The sequence below is a fragment of the Heliangelus exortis genome, chromosome 1 (genome assembly GCF_036169615.1).
Source record: "Heliangelus exortis chromosome 1, bHelExo1.hap1, whole genome shotgun sequence".
Lineage (NCBI taxonomy): Eukaryota > Metazoa > Chordata > Aves > Apodiformes > Trochilidae > Heliangelus > Heliangelus exortis.
In genome coordinates, this window is record NC_092422.1 from 71,576,268 (window position 1) to 71,598,105 (window position 21,838).

Here is a 21,838-nt window from a genome sequence, read left to right on the forward strand (position 1 = left end):
CATGTTCCTGCACTTAAAGGGTGGCTTCCAAGAAGATGGAGACTCCATTTTTCAAAGGAGTCGTGAGGAGAACACAAGGGGTAATGGGTACAAGTTACTCCTGGGGAAATCCCAACTGGACAGCAGAAGAAAATTTTTCACTATGAGAACAGTCAGACTTTGGAATAACTTCCCCAGGGAAGTGGTGGATTAGAATCATAGAATCATAGAATTGGCTGGGTTGGAAGGGACCTCAGAGATCATCAAGTCCAACCCTTGATCCACTACCGCTGCAGTTACCAGACCATGGCACTGAGTGCCACATCCAGTCTCTTTTTAAATATCTCCGGGGATGGAGAATCCACCACTTCCCTGGGCAGCCCATTCCAATGTCTGATCACCCTCTCGGTAAAGAAATTTTTTCTGATGTCCAACCTAAACCTCCCCCGGCACAACTTGAGACCGTGCCCTCTTGTCTTGCTGAGGGTTGCCTGGGAAAAGAGCCCAACCCCCACCTGGCTCCAACCTCCTTTCAGGGAGTTGTAGAGAGTGATGAGGTCTCCCCTGAGCCTCCTCTTCTCCAGGCTGAACAGCTCCAGCTCCCCCAGCCTCTCCTCGTAGGATCTGTGCTCGAGTCCCTTCACCAGCCTGGTTGCCCTCCTTTGGACCTGTTTCAGGACCTCGATATCCTTCCTGAACTGAGGGGCCCAGAACTGGACACAGTACTCGAGGTGTGGCCTCACCAGTGCTGAGTACAGGGGCAGAATCCCTTCCCTGGACCTGCTGGCCACGCTGTTCCTGAGCCAGGCCAGGATGCCGTTGGCCTTCTTGGCTACCTGGGCACACTGCTGGCTCATGTTCAGCTCGCCCAGTGCTGGACGCTTTAAGCTTGAAAGGTACTGGGCCATCTCATTTAAACCATGTTCCTGCCTAGCAAGGTTGGATGGGATGATCTGTGAGGTACACTGCAACCTGGATTTGATGATCCTACAAAAAGCTTGGGAGCAGCCTAGCACCCTGCCTGCCCCAAGGCAGGCTTTTGGCTGGAGGCATGAGAGCACTTGCAGGGGTGTGGCAGAGGCTGAAACCATCATAGCCAGGCTCTGACTCACAGCTGAATTTCCTCTGGGACACAGTGCTTTGCCTTTCAGACTCCCCACACTCTCAGGCAGGATGAGGAGGCAGAGGAGGTGAACTCAGTACCTACCGCACTCCCCACGCAGAAAGCAGAAGGCCACAAGTCGGTCCCGTTCACCACAGAAATGTTATCTATGAAGCCTGGGAAACCCAGCCATACAGTTGACCTGAAGATTACACCTAAAGAAAAAAAAAAAAAAAAAAAAAAGCTTTAATGCTTTGAATCTGCTTTGAGTCACATGCCTCTCCCCGGCCACATATTTCACATGGCAGCCCAGATTTTGTGCATTCACAGCAAGGTTATGGCTGCAGACGAGCAGAGCAATAGCAGCTGCCCTATTGAAATGTCCATTGAAACTCAGGAAAAGCCCCCAAGGGTCTGAAGCTGCTGGGATTTAAATGCTATTTAGATTAAAATCTCACTTACCTGCAGAGAGTTACAGATAAGCACTTCCCTATAATAAATTATGTAGCATTTAACAGATTGACACAAAAGAGTAAATCCCTATTTACAGTTTTACCAGTATATATATTCACATGCCAGTATTGATTTCTGCATAATCCCTCAACGCAGAGAAAAGTTATTTCCTACTTTTTGTTGTCTTCATTTTTACAAGCAGCTCTTTTCGTCTCAGATGCAGGATCAAGAAAAGCAGGACTTTGCAAGTAGCTAACAATAACACCGATTTTTTATAATTAACTTATTGGTTGCTAATGATATTCTTCTGCGTTTGCTTGAAACAGCTGTCAAAGCACCAACATATAGCAGAACAAACCTGCCAGGTTTCCCACCAAGAGAGAAGGGTTTCCCACCAAAAGAGAACAATTTCCCACCCACTAAAGTGAGACTAATTAAAGGACAGTGATGAATAAATACATTGAACTTGCCAGCAAAAGAGAAAGGAGAAAAATAACTTCATCTATTACTGGCCTTATATGAGTGAGAAGACCTTTCCCAGGTGAATGCACACATGATTTTTCCGTATCTCTCTTTATTTCCCCCTCTATAATTTGTTTTAATCTTGCTACTTTTTATGTACCATGAGACAACCTGGCTAGATGTGAAAGTGAAATAGATCTAAAAGCCTGCTCCCTTCCCAAGCAGTGAGAGAGACTTACAAAACAGCACTACTTCTGTTATCTACTGTGAGGGAAAAAGTGCTATTGTAGAAAAAAACCTTATCCTGCATTTTCACAGCATGTGTCCAGGTAATTTATATCTTTATACCTAGTTTGGCAGCAAATGCCATAGACCAATGGAACCGATTTAGATACAACAGTTTCAACTAGACACATTAGTTTTGTTTTATTCAGTTTCATTTTATTCCTCCAGCCCATCAGCCAGGTGCTGGGCAGCAGGTTGCCCTTGATAAGGGAGCTTTGCTAGCATTTCAAAAGCCTGTGTCTGGCATGATTTGTATACAGCTGCAATTCAAATTCATTTGCAGAGGACATGACGTGCCCAGAGAGGTGGCTGGCAGATGAACAAAATGGCAAACTTGGTCTGAGAGGATGTGAAAACATACAGGAGAGTTTGTAAAATGTAGGATCAGCTAAGTGACGGCAGCTTTATTTTTAAATATGCTGCCTTGCCTTCACTTGTATGCCTTCCTCTGAGAACCAGTCACTGGCTGTGGATTTTAATTTCTTTTAAAGCAGAGATTTTGGTGTAGCTTTGTCAAGAGCTTTAACTTCTAAAATATAACTGTTAAACAAGGCCTTTCTGCCCCAAAGGCCCACCGTCTTCTGACTTCACTTAGCCCAAATCTTCCCGTGTGAAATCACAGCACGCTTCCCTCGGAAACCTCTGCTGGTCACTCACCAGCTCCATTCAGCTATGGTACCTCGGAGCAAGAGGAGCCTGCCACAGCAAAGGTGAGGAACATCAAGCTGGTGCTTACCTACGCCACCCAGGATATCACATATAGAGATAAGGAGAAGGATGGTGGAAGAGGAGGAGGCTTTAGGCATCTTCCGCAGGCTCTGTCCCTTCTTCGGCAGGAGCTGCAGGACGGTGAGCAGCAGACTGACGAAGGCGCTGGCGATGCAAACCCCGCAGAAGACTGCAGGCTGGAAGTTCATCACAAGCTGTGTGGCTGCATCCCGGTTGGGGCAGCAGTAGGTTTCTAACCTGGGAGACGCCATGAAGCATCCAGCTAGCTGGTGGAGGGGCCCCGGGAGCAGGAGGAACTGCTGCTGCTGCTGCTTCCCCAAGGCAGAGCTCGCTTTTTCTTCACCCTCCCCATTAGTCCTCAGTGGTGAGAATCACGCGATTGATGGATCATGTGCTGCTGCTGCTGCTGCTGCTGCTGCTAGAAGTAAATCCCCTAGAGCTGCCTTTCTCAGCCTCTCCTAGCAAGGAGATCAGATCTGAACAAGAAAACACAGTGTAATCTGAAACATGCCCCATGCTTGCTCAGAGCCATTGGCAACACTTCACTCGCATATTTCTGCTTGCACAGGCTGAGATACAGGAAGACTTAAACTCACCAGAGCATTCAAGATGGTTTAAAACAAATAAGGATGCAGATACCAAAGGAGAAGCATTACATTTTAATTGTGTTTCTCTTTGGCTCCATCCCACACGGCACCTTTTAATTACTGCAAATTAACTGAAAAGATGAGTCCAGACACAAGCAGTCTCAGCCTTTACAGGGAGGAGCAGGGCTATAAATCCACACCCTAACTCAACTATATTTTAGTGTTCCAACCCACTCATTGCTGCTATTAAAACTAGAAACTTGATATCCTATCACTGTCAAAAGAGATTACGTTTAGGAAGTCAATAGTAACCTCATCCTATGTAAACCATGAGCACAAAAAGTCTTCTCTTTAGTTGGTACTGTCTGCATTGGATCATCTTGACATGGATAATTCCAGGACTTCTGATTTTTCAAGAATATTTGTTTTAACATTTTTAATTTCTTAAGGGTTTAATATGAAAACAGGAATTTGTTCTGTACTACTTGTTTTTACAAGACAATATCCTTTAAGTCAGGGGTCCCACTAGACAAAGCAGCAAATACTTGCAGTCACAAATACAAAAGTTAACTCTCCCCTATTAGCTGAGCTTCAAACTGCTTGTGTCAGCCCTCATGCTTCCAGAAAGCTTGTTTGTAGGAACATATTCAGGAAATACAGGATGGAGCATTGTCAACAGACTTGAAGTGAACTGGACGTTAAATGAAGGAGTCATGGATTTTGTAAATCCTTATAAGAACAAATTACCTAACCTTTTACATCTTTTCTTCCAATGGCACAGCTTATTTTTTTAGCAGAAATTATGAAGGCCTGAAGAATGCCAGTGGGATGTTTTGTGTGCATGGCTTATAAAACAGAGCCCTCAGCCACCATGGTTGCCCTCATTAGGGAGAAGGGTCGTCAGTCCTGGGTAAAATGGTACCTGATGAGTTCTTCACTACGCAAGACACCTTGTACCCTTGATCCCAGCACAAGAATGAACCCCACCAAGCTCATTGGCCTGATGAGGGTTGGTGGGGGCCGAGCAGCCTCCTGGTACAGGATGGCAGTGGCAGGCCTTGGGTGGCAGCTGAAGTCCAAGATGCCAGACACGTCATGTAAAAAATTCAGCCTGCTCCCAGGGGCCTTCCCAATGCTCTGACCCAGCTATGTCACTCAAAAAGCAGGATGCTAGCTTTATTTTAAAGCTGAATGGCACCTGTCTATTTTTTTTCTGCTTTCCAGCATACAGAGATTTACCTGCTCCACAGATGAGGACAGGTGAGTGACCTGGATATTGTAATCCTGTATTTTGTTACTACCATGTATACAAGAACAATAGACTAATAGAATAGAATAATTTTGGTTGGAAGTGACATCTAAAAGTCATCTAGTCCAATCCCCCTGCAGTAAGCAGGGACACCCTCAACTAGGTCAGGTTGCTCAGTCTTGTCAAGACTCACCTTGAATATCTCCAGGGATGAGGCTTCAACTACCTCCCTGGGCAACCTGTCCCATTCTTCCACCTACCATCCTGGTAAAGAGCTTCTTCCTAACATCCATTCTACATCTACTCTTCTCTAATTTAAAGCCATTGGCTCTCATCCCATCACTACAGGCCCTTGCAAACAGTCCATAGTCCATCTCCAGCCTTCCTGTAGGGTCCCTTCAGGTAGGTACTGGAAAGTTGCTATTAGATCTCCCTGGAGCCTTATTTTCTCCAGTCTGAACAACCCCAGCTCCCTCAGCCTGTCTTTGTACATGAGGTGTTCCAGTCCCCAGATCATTTTCGTGTCCCTCCTCTGGACCTGCTCCATCAGATCCCTGTCCTTCCTGTGTTGAGGGCTCTGGAGCTGGATGCATCACTCCAGTTGAGGTCTTACCAGAGCAGAGGAAAGTGGCAGAATCATCACCTCTCTTGATCTGCTGGCCAGGCTTCTGTTGATGTAGCTCAGGATGTGACTGGCCTTCTGGGCTGCAAGCATGCACTGCTGGCTCATGTAAATATACTGGGGATAGAAAGGTTGCTCTACTGCAGAAATACAAGCTCTTGTTGAGGTAAAGGAGAATTCCTATGATCTCATGTTAGTCCAAAGGACTCCTCAGGCTTCATTCCACCTCTGCTAGTGCAGAAGTGTACAGAGTTGCCACCTCTCTGTCAAGATACTGCATTGCAGTCTACCTGGCTACTAAAGAACAAAAATCACATTTCCACAGAGACAGATTATTATTTAAAATAAAGCCATTATATACCACATACACAATGCAAATACATATGAACTAAATTATGTTTGCTCTTTTTGCAGGCAAATTTATATTGCATGGTTTATTTTTGGAACTGCAAACTTTTTGATTAGTAGACAGAAATAGAAACTGTTGAATAGAAACCTTTAATTTCTACTATCAGTTTCTAAAATTGTTCCTTTCCCAACTCCCATTGCCTTTTTCCTTTCTGCAAAAATATCAAGTTGTTATCATGATCATTTGTTCTAGTTTACAGATAGGGATGTTTTGCATGCTTTACTTTTTCTGCCCATCTGTTTTCATTGATCCTAACCATGATTTTTCTAACTTGCCCATATGGGTTCATCATTTTGTTATTTTAATGCTTCTTTTCCTTTTATTCAGCTACATTGAAACTACTTTCAGTTGTAGTCTATGGCCTTGGAGATGAATTTTATTTTACCCTTATTTTCTTTCCAGAGTTTTGTCATCTGTGCACCCTATTTTTACTGCTATACTTCTCTGAGTGGAGGATTGTTTTTTAATCTCTTATTTTGGGTCCCTTCCCTCCTGCTCTTTCAGGATTTGATTACACAGTCAATCACAGAGGGAGTAAGTGATTTTTATTGGAAGCAAAGCATATGACCTGTAGCATACTTAATCCAAAAAGAAAATAAGGTGACTCATGAGTGAATGGATTCCTGCCACGATACAAGTAGATGTGTCTTTACATGTGGACATGTGGGGCTGAATGGGAGGTGGAACTGGAAAACTAATGAGCCAGCTATAGCTCAGCTGGTAAGAGCTAGCTAGCCTCTGGCCTTCATTGCTGGGCTCAAAGTATAAAGAGTCAAAACAGTCAAAGAAATTCAAAGCTGGTTTGGGAGTCTTATACCTGAGATTATTTTGGCTTCTCGAGATTATGAAAATAAGAGGATAAAAGCTGAGGACAAAGGCAAAGGAAACAGAAAAGTAACGAAAGAAGTAAGAGAAGGGTTATTTTGCCTTTTTGAGAAACATTATTTAGTATTCAATAAAATATACAATTTTAAAGGTCCTAATTTGTTTCCCTCTGAAATTACTGACACAGTTTCCACTGCCACCGGTGGTACAAAATACACCCACAAATACAGTATATCTCCCATTTCTGCACCAACACAAGATCTCAACTAAGCACAGGATCTAGCCTGGAGACAACCAGCACACATAAAAGAAATATTAAAAAAAAAACCCGTAGCATTTCAAATGCCAATCAAACTCACAGTGTAAGTACAGCATTGCACAACACCAAAAATTCCAATCCTGGTTTTGTCCATTGGCAGCAGTGTGCTTAGGAATGAGAAAAATACTGTACTTGCAAGTAGAATGGTGTAGGTACTCCGTACACACAGCTTTTAGAAACAGCTACTCACACACTCCTCAGACCTGGGACATAACGTTTCAGTCCAGTCCTTGTTCATCATTAGAATGAAGTACTGGCTTGCCTGTTCCTGAGGGAGAGCAACAGGTTCACAAGAAGATGACAGGCATGCATTTCTGATGTTAAGGAGTGTGCTAGAGCTTATGCCTGAGTGTGCAGTTACAGATACCTTAATCACCATTTGAATTAAATCTGGGACTACAGCACTCGTTTGCGAAGGAGAAGGAAATTTATGGATATAGAGACAGAAGAGAATTTATTCAAGTTTCTGTGTACCAGTTCAATGCATCACTTCATTGACTGCACTGAGATGCACTTCAATTCAATTTACAGCTCACACGGCAGATCTTAGCAACCTTACAAATGTAAAAACTCTGTTTTGTCAACAGCTCATGATCTTGTAGTATTTTACAGATTGCCTGACAAAGCATTTTCCAAACTGATGAAAGCTGGGTCTGTCTTCGGTCTCAATGGATGCAATAAAACCAATGCAGTTATGATGGCCACAACAAACACTGAAATATGCTCTTAAAGGCCTTAGCATACAAATCCTCTATATGCTTAGCATGGTTCTTACTTTTATCCATACAGACCCCCTGCAAATAGATTTATTTTGGAAGAAACTGTAAGGCTTCCCGTAAATATTGGTACTAATTTTTAAAGCTAATTTTAAACTGGCATATCACTTCATGCATAAATGAAATGAATGGGAAAATTCACTCACCAGTTCTCTGTAAATTTAGGCAGGGATACTGGAATATTATTCCGAGTGTAAAATCTGTCATGATTTTATAATAGCTACAGACTCCACTGAAAAGAACTGGAAGAAAAACAAAAGGTATCACTTCCCTTAGTGATTTGAATATAATTACAGAGTTGTAAATTAGTAATTTACATTTAAGGATGGAGAACATTAATTTAAAATTATGTGAATGAACGTATCTCCTTTGCATAAAAATAATAATGTTTGAGTTCCTCTTGTTTTCATTAAGAATGAGAACAGAAATACATGAAATGAGTGTGCATTTAAACAGCTCAGTAATTGTGCATATTTGACTGACACAGCCATGTTATACATATTTTATTGACTTTATATATCTTCTCCAGGGAAATGTTACCATATCCGACACTTGTGAAGAAATGTACACAAATTAGTTGCAGAAACTGTGCCTATTATGCATTTAAATTAATAAACAAGGTTTATATGGATGAAGTAGAAAATAGGTCAGTAGAAAAATGCATCCAGAAACTGGAGAAAACAATTTTTGCATAGGGACTGGAAGAACAAAATCTTAGCTTCCCTATGCCAATGATACGAATATTACAGAATATTGAACCTGCAGGACACTTAAGATAGATTTTGTGGCCTCATTTCTGGACAAATTCCACCAGTAAACATTGTCATTGTTACATCAGTTCACAGAACAAAAAGATACCTCCTTTTCATCAGACGTAATTGAGATAGCTTGTTTCACACCTAAACAGACTACATGAGATGCAGTTTGTGTTGGAGCTGACTGATGAAAAAGACTGAAAAGAAAGAATATTACCCTCTCTACACACGGTGATATTGAAAATTAACATTCATAAGCATGTAGGTCTCTTACAATGGAAGAAATCTCCAAGACTGTTAATTAAATTGCTTAAATTGTCAGTGTACAACGGCCAGTTAGATGGTCCTGTTGAATGTCATAACCAAGTATTAAAGATTATTCTGACAAAGAGTGCCATCACCCCAGGGACCAGCTGATGCTCCCCTTCAAATCCCATGAGCATCATTGGGTTTCTTCCCTCTTCAGTGACTGCATGGCCAGCAGACAGCCTTGCAGCATGTTGGGACTGGATGGAGGAAAGCTGAAACCTTCTGCTCCACCAATTTTTGTCTGGTCATTTCTGAAACTAGGAGAAAGCCCAAAAGCATGCCTTAGCTGGCTCAGGGAATCAAGAAGAAATTCAGTAATAACAGCAGAAACATTATAGTGCAGTAAGCACTTCTGACTTTTCTGTTCTTCAAGACTGAAGATCATGACTTTACTGTCCAAGGTGGACTTCACAGTTCATGGTGAACAAAGTAATGAGACTAACCCCCCCAGCATCCATAGTCATTTACTGGGTATACTCTTCAGGTGAGCAATATGGCTACAGGGTACACTTCTATTATAGCTGAGCTGCCTCAGCTACTTGCATTGGAGCATAACTCCAAGTGAGTGGTTAGTCCTAAAACTGCTTCAGAAAATGCAGTGTTCTGAAAGAAATCCTCTGTGTACCTTTAATACTGCATAATTCAGATTTTCAAAGGACATTATGGGGGCTATAATAGGATCTGTGTTACTACAGAAGATGAGCAACAAAACAACCCACTTCCACCCCCACACATCCCTCTTGGAAGCCATTTCCTCAGGATATTACTAACAATGTCCCACTGACATGTGTACACTTCACACTGTAGATTCAGGCTAGCAAAGCAGTACCTCCCACAGCAGCCTTATCCTTTCTAAGCTGAACACAAACCAGGAAAAGCTAATTTGAATGCTGGCACTCTTTCTCATTTGTATGGCTCCGTAGGATTCCCTCAAACTTGTGATCATCTGCTAACTTGAGAAAAGAGACCACATCTCTACTTTAAGAGGCATAACAGTATCTGGGGAGGTGGCATGCACAGAAGGAACTTTTGTCCCTGTGGACTCCTGGACATGCTTGAACCAGCCTTATATCTGCCCATTATCATGGGTCTGGCACTGCTGGGCCACAGCTTCTTGTGCATACATGATGCTTTAGGGAAAACTGCAATAGGACTGCCAAATGAAATAATAAAAAAATAACATTTACTACATGCTGCATGCGTACTTCGATGGACTCTCCTGAAATGCTACATCCTATGACCTCCACCTGGACACGGTTCATGTTCTGTGTAACCAAGCTAAGAGTAGAAAGGTCATTTGAAATGAAGAAATTGTGTCTATTTATAGAATGCAATGATTTATTTACACATTGCTGATAGGCAGAAAAAGGAAGGTCTGTTTTGGGTTAACCAGCAAATGAAGACAAAGTCCAAATGAAAAATACCAGATTACCAGGCTTTTGTCTGCTGTCATGCATACTCTGGCCTTTTACTATTTAGTTACTCTTTTAAAAACCTTCACAGCCTCATACAAAAAAAAGAGCATTGGAAACCCTCTCTTTGAGGCCCTTTTTCCTTGATCACCCCTGCTATAGTGATCTTCTTCATCAAGTACAGTATATAGTGATATGCTGTGATATCAGTTTAAATGCACTAAAGACTGCTTGTTAGCAGTCTGAGGATGCATCCCTCATGTAATCAGAATGGGCCATTGCCTGTTTTTTGACAAGCAAGGGTAAGTGGCACAGCACAGTTTCTTTAACAAAGAATGGTATCACATAACATGTGTTAGCAAAGAAGATGGACCAGGAAAAACACTCCCTAATGTACCGCAATCAGAAATGCAGCGGCAAGAATAAATATTACAAATGATGCTTTACTGAAATGATGGAACTTTGTGAAGCAAAAAAAGTCCCAGGTCAATGAAGCTGCAATATACATACGTACAACCAAATAAGCTATATATAGTGTGTGTGTATACATATATGCATAAACTGCTGATCTCTCTTCCACAACTTCAAAAGGGTGGTGTCACCCTTCATAGTAACAGTCACTGGCCTACACTAGCCCCCAAGGTTTGCCCAAGTATTGCACAGTTATTTAGCCCACTGACAATGAAAAAATGCAGAATGTGATGTACCAGTTCTTCAGCCCCAATCTGCTGTCACTCTGCTTTTTGGTTTCCTTGTAGAGTGGAAATCTGAGATGTTGTAATACAATTTGACAAAAAGCCCTAGTGCAGGAACTGGAAGAGGAACAGGTTTACAGGTACCAGAAGGACTGTCACCCAAGGCGTGATTTAACTTGTGCCTGAATTTGACTGCCAACTGAAAACACCATCCCCAGGGGAAGCTGGTTACATATTCACCTCCTCTTGCCAGCTTGCACATTGCTTTCTGACTCTGCAAGCACAAGAGAAGTTGTTATTACCCTTTTCTTTGACTTTCAACCTTGTATCATGCAAAATCATAAAAATTATGAATCCTGTAGTGGGATATGTGTTGGATTCATCTCCATTTTCTCTGTCTACATCTCTAACTAGCCTCAAAATATGAGCCAATAATATTATTAGGAAATCAGGATCTTTCTTCTCTTGGTCACTTGCAGCTGCAGTTCGCTCCACAGTGCATACTCTCACCCTCAGAAAGTTGCTCTGAGGTACGAAGTGCATGTAATGTTGTGAGAATAAGTAAGAATCAAAGTTTTAATAAACAGCTTACTGGGGATATAAATATCAGAGTAGCATATGAAATGCTGTTCTTTCACACATTTCAGCTTTAGAAAAAGCCCTAGGTAAAGCTTTTTTTTTTGGTTGTTGTTGTTGTCCTAAAGAACTGAAAAAGTCAAAATTTATTTGAGCATTCATCTGAAAAGTTGAAATCTCCAGCACTAGTTATGTGCTGATGAAGCCTTATTTGCAGTACAGAAGAAACAAGACACACTTGGGGAAGGTTTTTAAAGTGCCCAAATCACACTGGAGACATCTTGAGGGAGTTTTTCAACATTATATTTTTCATTCTGGGAAAACGGATAATTTGCTGAAATCAAAGTGGTTTGCAGAACAGTGTGATTATACTGAATCCATCAGAAGAAACGTGTCAGGTTTCCAAAGTAAACTCTCCTGATTCCCAGCTATGCCAGGATGTCTGTCTCTTGGCCTGCTACCCAACCTGTTTCTCCAGGTTCTCAGGACTTTCAGACTCCACAATAAACAGTCAGCAGCTTGCCAGCCCTTGAATTACTTGATCAAAAAATCCATTCACCTCTCCTACAGGAACTTCTTATCACTGTTTCAGTTGCTTTGGTCTTTGTGATGGTTATTTTCAAAGACACTAGAGTTTCAGACAGGAAAGAGCTAGAAACCATGGTGCAGCTAGAAAGCTACAATCTAATCAGCACTGCTGAAATCTGGTGGAATGAACTGCGTGAGTGGAGCGCTGAAGTCAATGGTTACAGACTGTTCAGAAGGAACAGGCACGGGAAGGAAGTGGTGTTCTCTATGTAAAAAGAAAAAAAAAAAAAAGGATTTACAGCACAAAGCTGTCTCAGAAAAGAAGCAGTGAATGGGTTGAGGGCTTACAGGTAAAAATGAGGTGCCAAGCCAACAAGGAAAACCTCATGGCTGGTGCTTACTACAGGATGCCTGATCAAGGGGAGCCTCTTGACAAAAGGGTGTTACTTCAAGGATCATGCTTCCAGGCTCTGATCCTGCCAGGGGACTTCAATCACTCTGGCATCTGCTGGAAAAGCACGACAGCAAGCTGTAAGCAGTTCAAGACACTCTTAGAGGGCATTGAGGATAATTGCTGAATCTAGGTGACAGAAAGCCCAACCAGAAGAAAAGTGTGACTAGACCTGCTGCTTACTGACATGGGTGAACTAATTACAGATCTCAAGTTTACTGGCAGCTTATGCTGTAATGATCAGGTCCTCACAATCTTGAGGGATATGGACCAGGTGAAGCGCAGAGTCAGGATGCTGAATTATAGAAGAGTGAACTTTCAAATGCTTATGAAATTAGTGGATGGGACCCCCTGAGAAATTACATTCAGGGACAAAGAAGCTGAACAGAGACGACAGCTCTTTAAGGAAATTTTTCTTAGAGCACAACATCTCCTGATTCCCACATGTAAGAAATCGGGCAAGGAAGGGATGGTACTGGCATCATGCAGCAAGAACCTTCCAGTTAAGACAAAGTGCAAGAAAGAAATCCATGGGCATGAAACCAGGGACTTGTATCTGGGGAGGAATGTAAAGATGTAGCTTGGATGTGTAGGCACAGGATTAGAAAAGTTAGGGCACAGCTGGAGCTGAATTGGTGAGGAATGTAAAGAATAATAGTAAGGGCTTCTAACTGTATATTGGCCAGAAAAGGAAAATTTAAAAGATGTACACACACACCTGCCCCCAGTAAATAAGACAGGAGAGTTGGTGACAATTCACATGGAAAAGGCTGTAGTACTCAACAATTTTTTTGCCTCAGTGGTAATCTCTCTTCCCAGATCTCTCAAGCCCCTGAACCTCAAAGCAAGGACAGGAGGAGAAACTCAAGTCACTCCTCACACAGTAGGAGAAAGTCAAGTTCAAGAACACCCTGAGGAATCTCAATATACTGTTGTCATAGATCATAGAATACTTTGGGTTGGAAAAGACTTTAAAGATCATCTAATTCCAATCCCCCTGCATGGGCAGGGACACCTCCCACAAGACCAGGTGGCTCCAAGCCCCATCCAACCTGGCCTTGAACACTGCCAGGGATGGGACACCACAACTTCCTTGGGCAACCTGTGCCAGTGTCTCACCACCCTCACAGGGAAGAATTCCTGCTTCATATCTAATCCAAATCTACCTTCCTCGAGTCTGAGACCATTACCCCTTGTGCCACCACTACACTCCCTCTAAAGAGTCCCTCCCCAGCTTTCCTGTAGGCCCCCTCAGGTACTGGAAGGCCACTATATGGTCTCCCTGGAGCCTCCTTTGTTCTAGGCTAAACAACCCCAACTCCCTCATCCTGTCCTCATAGAGTAGGTACTCCAGACAACAGCATTCTTACCTCTTAACTGTAGAGCTATGGGTTTAATGGATGGACTGTTGGATTTATAAGGAACTGGATATACGGCCACAGAAAGTGTTACAGTCAATAGATCAATGTCCAAGGGGAAATCAGTAATGGCTGGTGTCCCTCAAGCCTCTGTACTGTTACCAGTATTAATATCTTCATCAGTGACACAGATAAGTGGGATTCAGTACAGCATCAGCAAGCTCGCAGATGACACCAAACTGAGTGGTCATTTAGTTCACTTGAGGGAAGGGATGCCATCCAGTGTGACCTTGACAGGCTTGAGGAATGGGACTGTGTGAAATACATGGCCAAGTGGAAGGTCCTACAACTGGGTTGGGGCAATTCCTAGTGTCAACACAGACTGGGTGATGAACAGATTGAGATCAGCCCCATGGGGGTACTGGTGGAAGAAAAATTGAACATGAACCAGCAATGCACACCTGCAGACCAGGAAGCTAACTTTATTTTAGGCTGCATCAAAAGAAGCATGGCCAGCAAGTCAAGGGCCAGCAAGACTCTCCCCTTCTACTCTGCTGTCATGAGACCACACTTGCAGTGCTCTGTCTAGTTATAGGGCCCCCAAAACAGGAAGGACATGAAGCTGCTGGAGAGAGTCACAAAAAGGTGAAATTTTATTTCCCCATTAAATCAATCAGAGGGCTGGAGCACCACTCCTATGAAGACAGGGTGAGAAAGTTGGGGTTGTTCAGCCTGGAGAAGAGAAGACTCTAGGCAGATCTTATTGCAGACTGTCAGTATCTAAAGGAGATTTATAAGAAAGATGGAATGGACTTTTTTACAGTTCTAATCTCTACCTGGACCTAAGGAAGGATTTTTTTTTTAAAATGAGAGTGGTGAGACACTAGAACAGGTTGCCCAGAGTCAGTGTGGATGCCCCTAGGTTGGAAGTCCTCAAGGCCAGGCTTTGAGGCTTTGAGCAACCTAATCTAGTCAGAGATTTCCTTGCCCATGTCAGGAGAGTGGACCAGATGGTCTTTGAAGGACCGTTCCAACTCAAACCATTCTAGAATCTGTATTTCACTGTATGTTTTACTAAATGTACAAAACACTACATAGGATTAACTTTTGCTCCACGTACAATATGTGCATGGATGTCCTATAGATTTCAATAGTAATATTACAAATTGCTGTGCCAGTGGAATTGAGGTCTACAGGAGAGTTCTCTGGGAACCAGATATTCAAGTCCGTAACTCCTATTTTGTAATCCATTTTTGCCCTGAGTTCTGGTACTATCCTGACCAGATTCACAATGTTGTCACAAAACTCTAGCCTTCAAAAAAGGGTTTTTTTGATTAATTTCATCTTCACTGTAGAGATCACACTACACATACTTTTCTATCCACCAACGCTTCGTACACAACTGGTGACTAAAATTCTGTTTCTTCAGCAACTTTGGCAGATGACTACATAGAAGAAGCTGCATTGGTACATTTATCAAATAGCCAGGTTGTTTAGGCAAATGCCACTGAGAATGTGTATGAGTCTGCTTTGACTCTTTGGTAGAGGTTGCAACCCTGGTAGCTGAGCTGACAGAGCAGAACAGGTCAGATGCTTATTTCTGGTCCAGCATCTTAACATAAACTGTCAATGAACTACACATACCCCAGGGCATATTTTTTTTGTTTGTTTCAAATGGCTAGGGCAGAGGCATCTTGTCTCTTCACCCAACTGTGATGTTTGGTGGTTACCTCCAGGAAAGGAGTGGTAACAAACAGTAGGAGGTTGTAAAGGTTTAACTTACCTCAGTTCTTTACTCTGTGACTATGAGTCAGAAGCCTCTACTTCTTTCAAGCATCTTAGCTGCTGGGGCAGAAACTCACAAACTGGGTTTGTGGGAACTGTCCTGTCTGACAAATAAATAAGTAATTAAGTAAAAAAAAAATTTAAAAATTCTGATAGCTCCCTGTGCATGCCAGGAGGAGGTGTTTGGATAACTTGTATATCACTGCAAAGCAACTTGATAATATGAATAGTACATGTTACTATAGAAGGGGATCCCTCCTATAGCACAGTGGTCATAGCTGCCTCATTCTCTGTTATTAGCATAAAGACATCTATTACTTCCTTTGGTACATTTATGGCATCCTGATGTATCTTGCATTTCTTCCATCTGTTGCTAACTTCTGCATACTAAGACAACATTTGGCAAGTGAAACAAGTTGTAAGGGATAATAATGAAGATTAGGTCACTGAGGCTTTTGTTAGACCCATACAGTTAGCACTGGTTTTCTTGTCACACAAAAGGAAAGTAAGATCTTAGCACATATTTACTAAACCTTTTGTTCTTTATGACTATCTGAAATGTTATGAAAGCTGGTAGAAGCTGCAGAAATTAAAGTAATAAAATTATCACAATATTTTAAGAAGAGCACAAGTACAAGTCTCCAGTCTCCTGGGTTCTGAACAAGCTTCAAATCCCACAGACAGGGAGGATATAAGAGATGTGAAGAGAACTTCATCAAATATAAGAGAATTCATATCTTGCTTTGGTTTGTCATTCTTATATGTATAAAGAACTTTACATAGTGGACTCTTAGTTTTCTATTGGTATCATCACAGGATAAAAGGCAAAAAAAAGTGTCATTCAAAATAATGAAGTCTGATTTCTGAACAGTCAGCCACAGGTTGGGGATCTGCTTGATGACTGTGTCAGACCATTAGGCTGTAAGCAAGCATTAGTTAGGAAATTGCTCCTTCACGAGGTCTTTGTTAATTAGGAGTGTGAAACCTTTCAGATATTCTTTCTCTAGGCAACTGCTTTCCTGAGAGCTGATGTAATTACACTAGCAGAGTTGGATGGCTTGCATTTGGTTTCCTTAATGTAGATGCTGGTCCCTGACTCTAGATGTTCCAGTTTTAAAATCTGTGCTCAGATTTCTTTACCATTCTTCAATAATGGATTTGTAAGACCAAATCAAAAAGCCAGAACAATTTCTTATGGACAACAACAAGTTCAAGATGAAGAAGAATGAATGTTCAGCAGTAAATTTCCTCTTCTTGCTAAAAGATCTTGCTATATATCTTGCTAATGATAGATGATATTTTATGTCCATTCCATTTTGATGTGTGTACTTGGGGACACATTAAGTTCAATTTGTTATTGAACAAATTATCTTTATTATCACGCTCACAAAAACCAAAAATGTATGCTGCAGCTCTGTAAAACTTCCAGCCATACATTATTTGGTATTGATTGCTGTGTAGACAACCTCATATGTGTTACACAAACATAACTGAAGACTTCACTGCAGATCCCAAGGACAACCGGGGACAGAACACGGATAAAAAATATTTGTATATCCCTCTACCTGTGGAGTGTTTCTTCTTATTACTTGCCTTACCATTAGCACCCGTCTCTGTGACAGAAAAGAATCACAGAATTAATCTGACTGAAGATCTGCAAGTCACTCAAGGCCTTAAAGAACTTGGTACAGTCCATAGGTTTGGCAAAAGGTTTGAATTTAGCAGGATCCTCAAATAGGGATGTGTAAGTTTGGATGCCCCCTCCACAGTTCCTTCTATCCCTTAGTCATGAGGGAACAACAGTCATCTTCATAATAAAATATTTTTCTGCCTTCTATATGTCATCCAGTATGCTGCTGGGATTGATGACCTCAGATGCTCTCAATCCTGACACCAAAGTTTACTGTAGGTATTAGAGAAATGTCATGTAGATATGCTGAAAGTACTGCAGAAACAAAATGCCTTAATGCACGGCAGGAGAGATTTCTGCAGAATAAGCCAGATGAGTTAGTGGGTCAGACTACAAAATCAGAATGGCATAATGCCCACTTCAAGTACAAAATCTGTCACATACATACAGAACCTTGAAACCCTAGTGCCTGTGACAGGCACCTCCATGAGACAGTTTGTGTAGGTGTGGAAGTACCTTTGAGGTTCATTTGTCTTCTGGAAGCTCATATACAGGTTTCCCTGTGTCTTAGATCAAGTACAAAGTGTATTTCACCTGCATGACAGTGAAAAGCAAAGAAGGATTAAGTACTGGTACTCAGGTGCTCCATGCCAAATCTGTTCCCCATTTACATCAGTGAAACCTCCTGCGGAGTACTGTAATTAAGATGAATGAATAAAGAAACAAAGAAACAAATAAGCATTTTACTCCGAGCCCTGACACTAATTCAGTGAAGGTATCAGGCAACCCCAAACCCTGCGTTTATTAACCCTCCAAGAAATTAAGACTTGCATTTACAATCAGCACTTCCAGTCTTGCCTCACACTTCTCCATCACTTTTTTTTAGTGTTTTGGCAGCTGAACCAACATCTGGGACTGTACGTCCCACCAAATTGCTTTCAATTTAGGTTTTTTTTTCAGTGGGCTACACCTCTCCGTCCCACCTCCAAGCCCGGCCTGGGCCTGCCGCCCTCCTGACCCCCGGGGCCGCTCTCCCGGAGATCCTCCGGGGTCAGCCGGCAGGACCAGCCCCCTCCTGGCCGAGGCCTCGCCTCACCTTAGCCCGGCCCCGCCTCGCCCCCGGCTGCCGCTAGAGGGTCTCGGAGGGAGGCAGATGGAGGCGGGCGGCTCAGGCAGGGCTCAGGCTGGGGCTCCTCCCGCCCCACAGGTGGTGGAGATAGAACGGGGCGGGGTGAAACGGCCGGGAGCAAGCACCTCCCTTGGCTCCCGCCGCGGCTGCCCCCTGATGTACCCTCCATGTCGCCGTGCTTCCTCCCGCCCCGTCGCTCCCAGCACTTAACTCTCCGCCTCTCGGCCGCCCTCCCCGAACACAACGGCAAGGCGGAAAGAGCCGCCCCTCCTCTTTTCCCCCGCGCTCCCCGACCGGAGCGGCGCGGCCCCCCGCCGCCTGGCACCGCGAGGGCGGGGCGTCCCTTCTTAGGGACAGGCCGCAGCCGCTGGCTGCCCCCTGTCCTCTCCTCTCCCGCAGCCGTAGGGGCACGGATTCCCCCCTTCAAGCACCTGCTCGCCGCTTTTGTTTGGGGACGAGGGGTAAAGAGGTGCGCTGCCGCCCCTGAGTGTGGAGAGGTGGGGGCGGCAGGGGCACGACCCCCACGACCACGACCCTGGGGTGACTCCGGGGCTCACGGACCCTCTCGCTCCCGCCTTTGTCTGGCGGCCGGGCCTGGGCTGCTCTCCTCTCCCCCTCGTCCCTGCCCGGCGAGATCGCGCTGCGGGGCCGCTCTCTTTTGGGGAGGGAGGGGCGAGCTGCTCCCCCGCGGTGGGAAGTGGCTTTCGGCCCCTTTTCGGGGCAGCAGGGAGAGGAGCAGGGACGCCTCATCCTGCCGCTCTCCTCCCGGCGTCCCGTGTTGCTCGGCGGCGCTTCCCCTGCCGCCAAGTTGCCACAAGTTGGAGCCGCCCCCCTGCTGCCGCCGGGTTCTGGCCTCGGCGTGAGACAATACCGTGGGCTGCGGAGGAGGAGGAGGAGGAGGGGGCGGGAGGGAGGGAGCAGCCCTCTCTCGCCGCCGATGGGGCCGGGCTGGACGGCGCTGCGGGGCGGGTAGGTGGCTCCGCGGGCTGCCGCCGGCTGGCGCGCACCGGGGAGCGGCCGGCAGAGGCAGGCGAGCCCCGGCCAGGACGGGCGCCGCTGGCGGCGCGGGGGCTCCATGGAGGACGTGGGACTTCGGAGCGGGCGGGAGCGGCTGGCCGGCGGCGACTCGCGTCTCGGCGCCGTCCTGGTGGAACCGGGGCCGGTGGTGGTAATGTTGGAGCAGCGGGGAGCGGAGAGCTACAAGCTGGTGGAAGTGCTGCTGACCGGCGGGGCTCCCTGGGGCTTTACTCTGAAGGGCGGGCGAGAGCACGGGGAGCCCCTCATCATCACCAAGGTGAGAGGCGCCGGAGGAGGGGCGAGGGTGGTGGGTCCGGCCGGCTCCATTTTGGCTCGCCCGCGGCGGTGACAGCCCAGCGGTGGCAGCGGGCCCCGCCGCACCGCCCGCCCGCAGCCCGGGGCTCACCGCAGGGCGGTTGCGGCGACGCCGCCGGTTCCAGCGCAGGTGCCGGCGGGCCGGTTCCCTGACGGCGGAGCTCTGAAGGCCGCAAGCGGTCGGGGAGACGGTGCCTGGGGGTGCTGGGGCACCCGGCGTCCGACACGGGCCGCTTCCGTACGGCTCTGAGGGCAACAGGTTGTTGGGCGCAGGCAGCCAGGCGGCTTCGACTGAATGCTTCTCCGCCTCTTGTTCCCCATTAAAAACTCGAAATTGCCGGGGGACCCCACTGCTGCCAGCGCAGCCCGAGACCCTGTGCTGGGCCTTTCCTTCCCTCCCTCTCTCTCCTTCCCTCCCTCTGGGCTCCTGGCGCAGAAGGGTACGAGACTGAAACTCCCGTCTCTGAGGCTGAGTTTTCTCCGCTGCTGTTGCACTTGGAAATTCAAAATAATAAGGGTCACCTATTGTATCTCACTCCTTTAAAAAGGAGGTCTTTTCTGGTAGTGACCAAATCCATGGTCCAAAGACGGGGGTGGGGGAGGAGGAGTGGGAGGCTCTTGTTATATATGCACTTTCTGGTTACTTTTTTTTTCTCTCTCTCTTTTTTTTTTTTTTTTTTTTTAATGTCCTTGTATACTTACAGCTTTAAACTACCTGTATTGGGCATGAATTAAAGAAATGTTCTTAATCTTGAGTATTTTGACTTTAGAACCACCACTAACTGTTGGGTTTTGCTGTTAAGACAGCTTTGTGTTGCACAGTGAAAACACATTAAAATAGATCCATATGTAGTTGGAAAAAATTCACATTAGCAAAGCACATTTTGCTCAAGATCTGTAGGAAAGGTCTGTAAATGCTTTGTCTACAAGTCCTGTGGATTCTGCCTGTTCCCATGTCAGAAGTGCACAGAGAATGTCAGAGGTCAACAAGTCAAGTTTTATCCATGGCAGAAATTATTCTAGTCTTGTATTTTAGTTGGTTTCATTGTCTAGTTGGTTCCCTTCTACCCTTGAAATAACTGCATTATGGCCTTTCCTGGTTAGGACTTCTGAAACCATAGTTTTCTGGAATTCTTCCCTACTGTTGTTTTTCAAGGAATAACTGTCAGAAGAAGTATATGCTGAAAAAATGTGTGTGTATCTGGTTCCCCTCTTACCAGTATGCCAGATCAACATCAAACCTGGGAGCATTTGTGGAAAGGAGAAAAGAGCTACTTGCTATGTATTTACTAGCTGTCAAGTGCCAATAATTGTCAAGTGCAATTCAAATAATTCCACCTTTCTGGTAATGGCTAATAGGTGCTACATCTAAAGGCTGATCAGTGATACTTATTCATAATGCTACTTAGGTATTAAGTAATGTGCTTAAGTATTTGTGGCATGAGGATGTGGCTGTGGAATGTTGGAGAGAAGTGTTTGGGGATTGGGAACCTTGTAAACTGGGTCTGTTGCAAAGGAATAATTAAGTGGAACTACAGCCTTGATACCTTCTGAAACCGTGCTGCTTTGTGGATGAGAAATCTGGTGTCCATTTGTGCAGACCTAGGAAGAAGAGGTGGCCTGGATCTTTGTGTCTAAATTTTGGAATATATTTTCAATTGCCATTGGTGGACTCAAGTGTGTAGAACTAGTTTTGAAATCAGGGACTGGAGCTCATGTCCCCTGGAAGACAATTTGTTAGCTGTGGAGCCTTCTCTTGATTTGGGCCATGCCTATTGGTGTTGGGTTTTGTTTGTTTTTTTGGTTTTTTCTGTACAGCTTCTATTGGTGGAAAGCTACTGGGAAGAAAAATTGCATACTGTGTGGTTAGAACAATCTCTCATTGCAGTAAAGATGTGAAGTTTTATCTCTTCTCAGAGAAGAGAATGCTTGTGGGGATTTCCAGGCTGCCATAGAAGAGGGGATGCCATTTCACCTGTGCTTCTCTGCCTGTGCTGCCCCATCTCAGGCTGGTGGCTGGTCAGTGGGTGATCTGGGAAAAACCCACTGGACCGAATCCTTCAGGATACCTGTGGAAAACC

The 21,838-nt window shown here is 44.6% G+C and overlaps 2 protein-coding genes across 4 annotated transcripts in view; one reads left to right on the forward strand and one right to left on the reverse strand.

The window, feature by feature from the left end:
* Positions 1 to 18,980, reverse strand: part of GPR143 (G protein-coupled receptor 143) — a 31,920-nt gene extending 12,940 nt beyond the window's left edge. Inside the window, exons 1-4 of one of the 3 annotated variants that reach the window (XM_071747884.1) lie at positions 18,857 to 18,980; positions 15,665 to 15,766; positions 3,018 to 3,468; positions 1,187 to 1,296 (exon numbers count right to left, since the gene is read on the reverse strand). In XM_071747884.1, coding sequence (XP_071603985.1) covers positions 1,187 to 1,296; positions 3,018 to 3,261 — 354 coding nt within the window. In that variant the 5' untranslated portion in view covers positions 3,262 to 3,468; positions 15,665 to 15,766; positions 18,857 to 18,980. Of the gene's footprint in view, positions 1 to 1,186; positions 1,297 to 3,017; positions 3,469 to 5,459; positions 5,941 to 15,664; positions 15,771 to 18,856 lie in introns of those variants that run through there. The other 2 variants (XM_071747874.1, XM_071747889.1) reach the window with 2 other exon arrangements.
* A 349-nt stretch (positions 18,981 to 19,329) lies between these two features.
* The window catches only part of SHROOM2 (shroom family member 2), a 126,151-nt gene continuing 123,642 nt past the window's right edge, over positions 19,330 to 21,838 (forward strand). Inside the window, exon 1 of the mRNA XM_071747800.1 lies at positions 19,330 to 19,719. Within this exon, the coding sequence (XP_071603901.1) occupies positions 19,501 to 19,719 (219 nt within the window). The 5' untranslated portion in view covers positions 19,330 to 19,500. The remainder of the gene's footprint in view (positions 19,720 to 21,838) is intronic.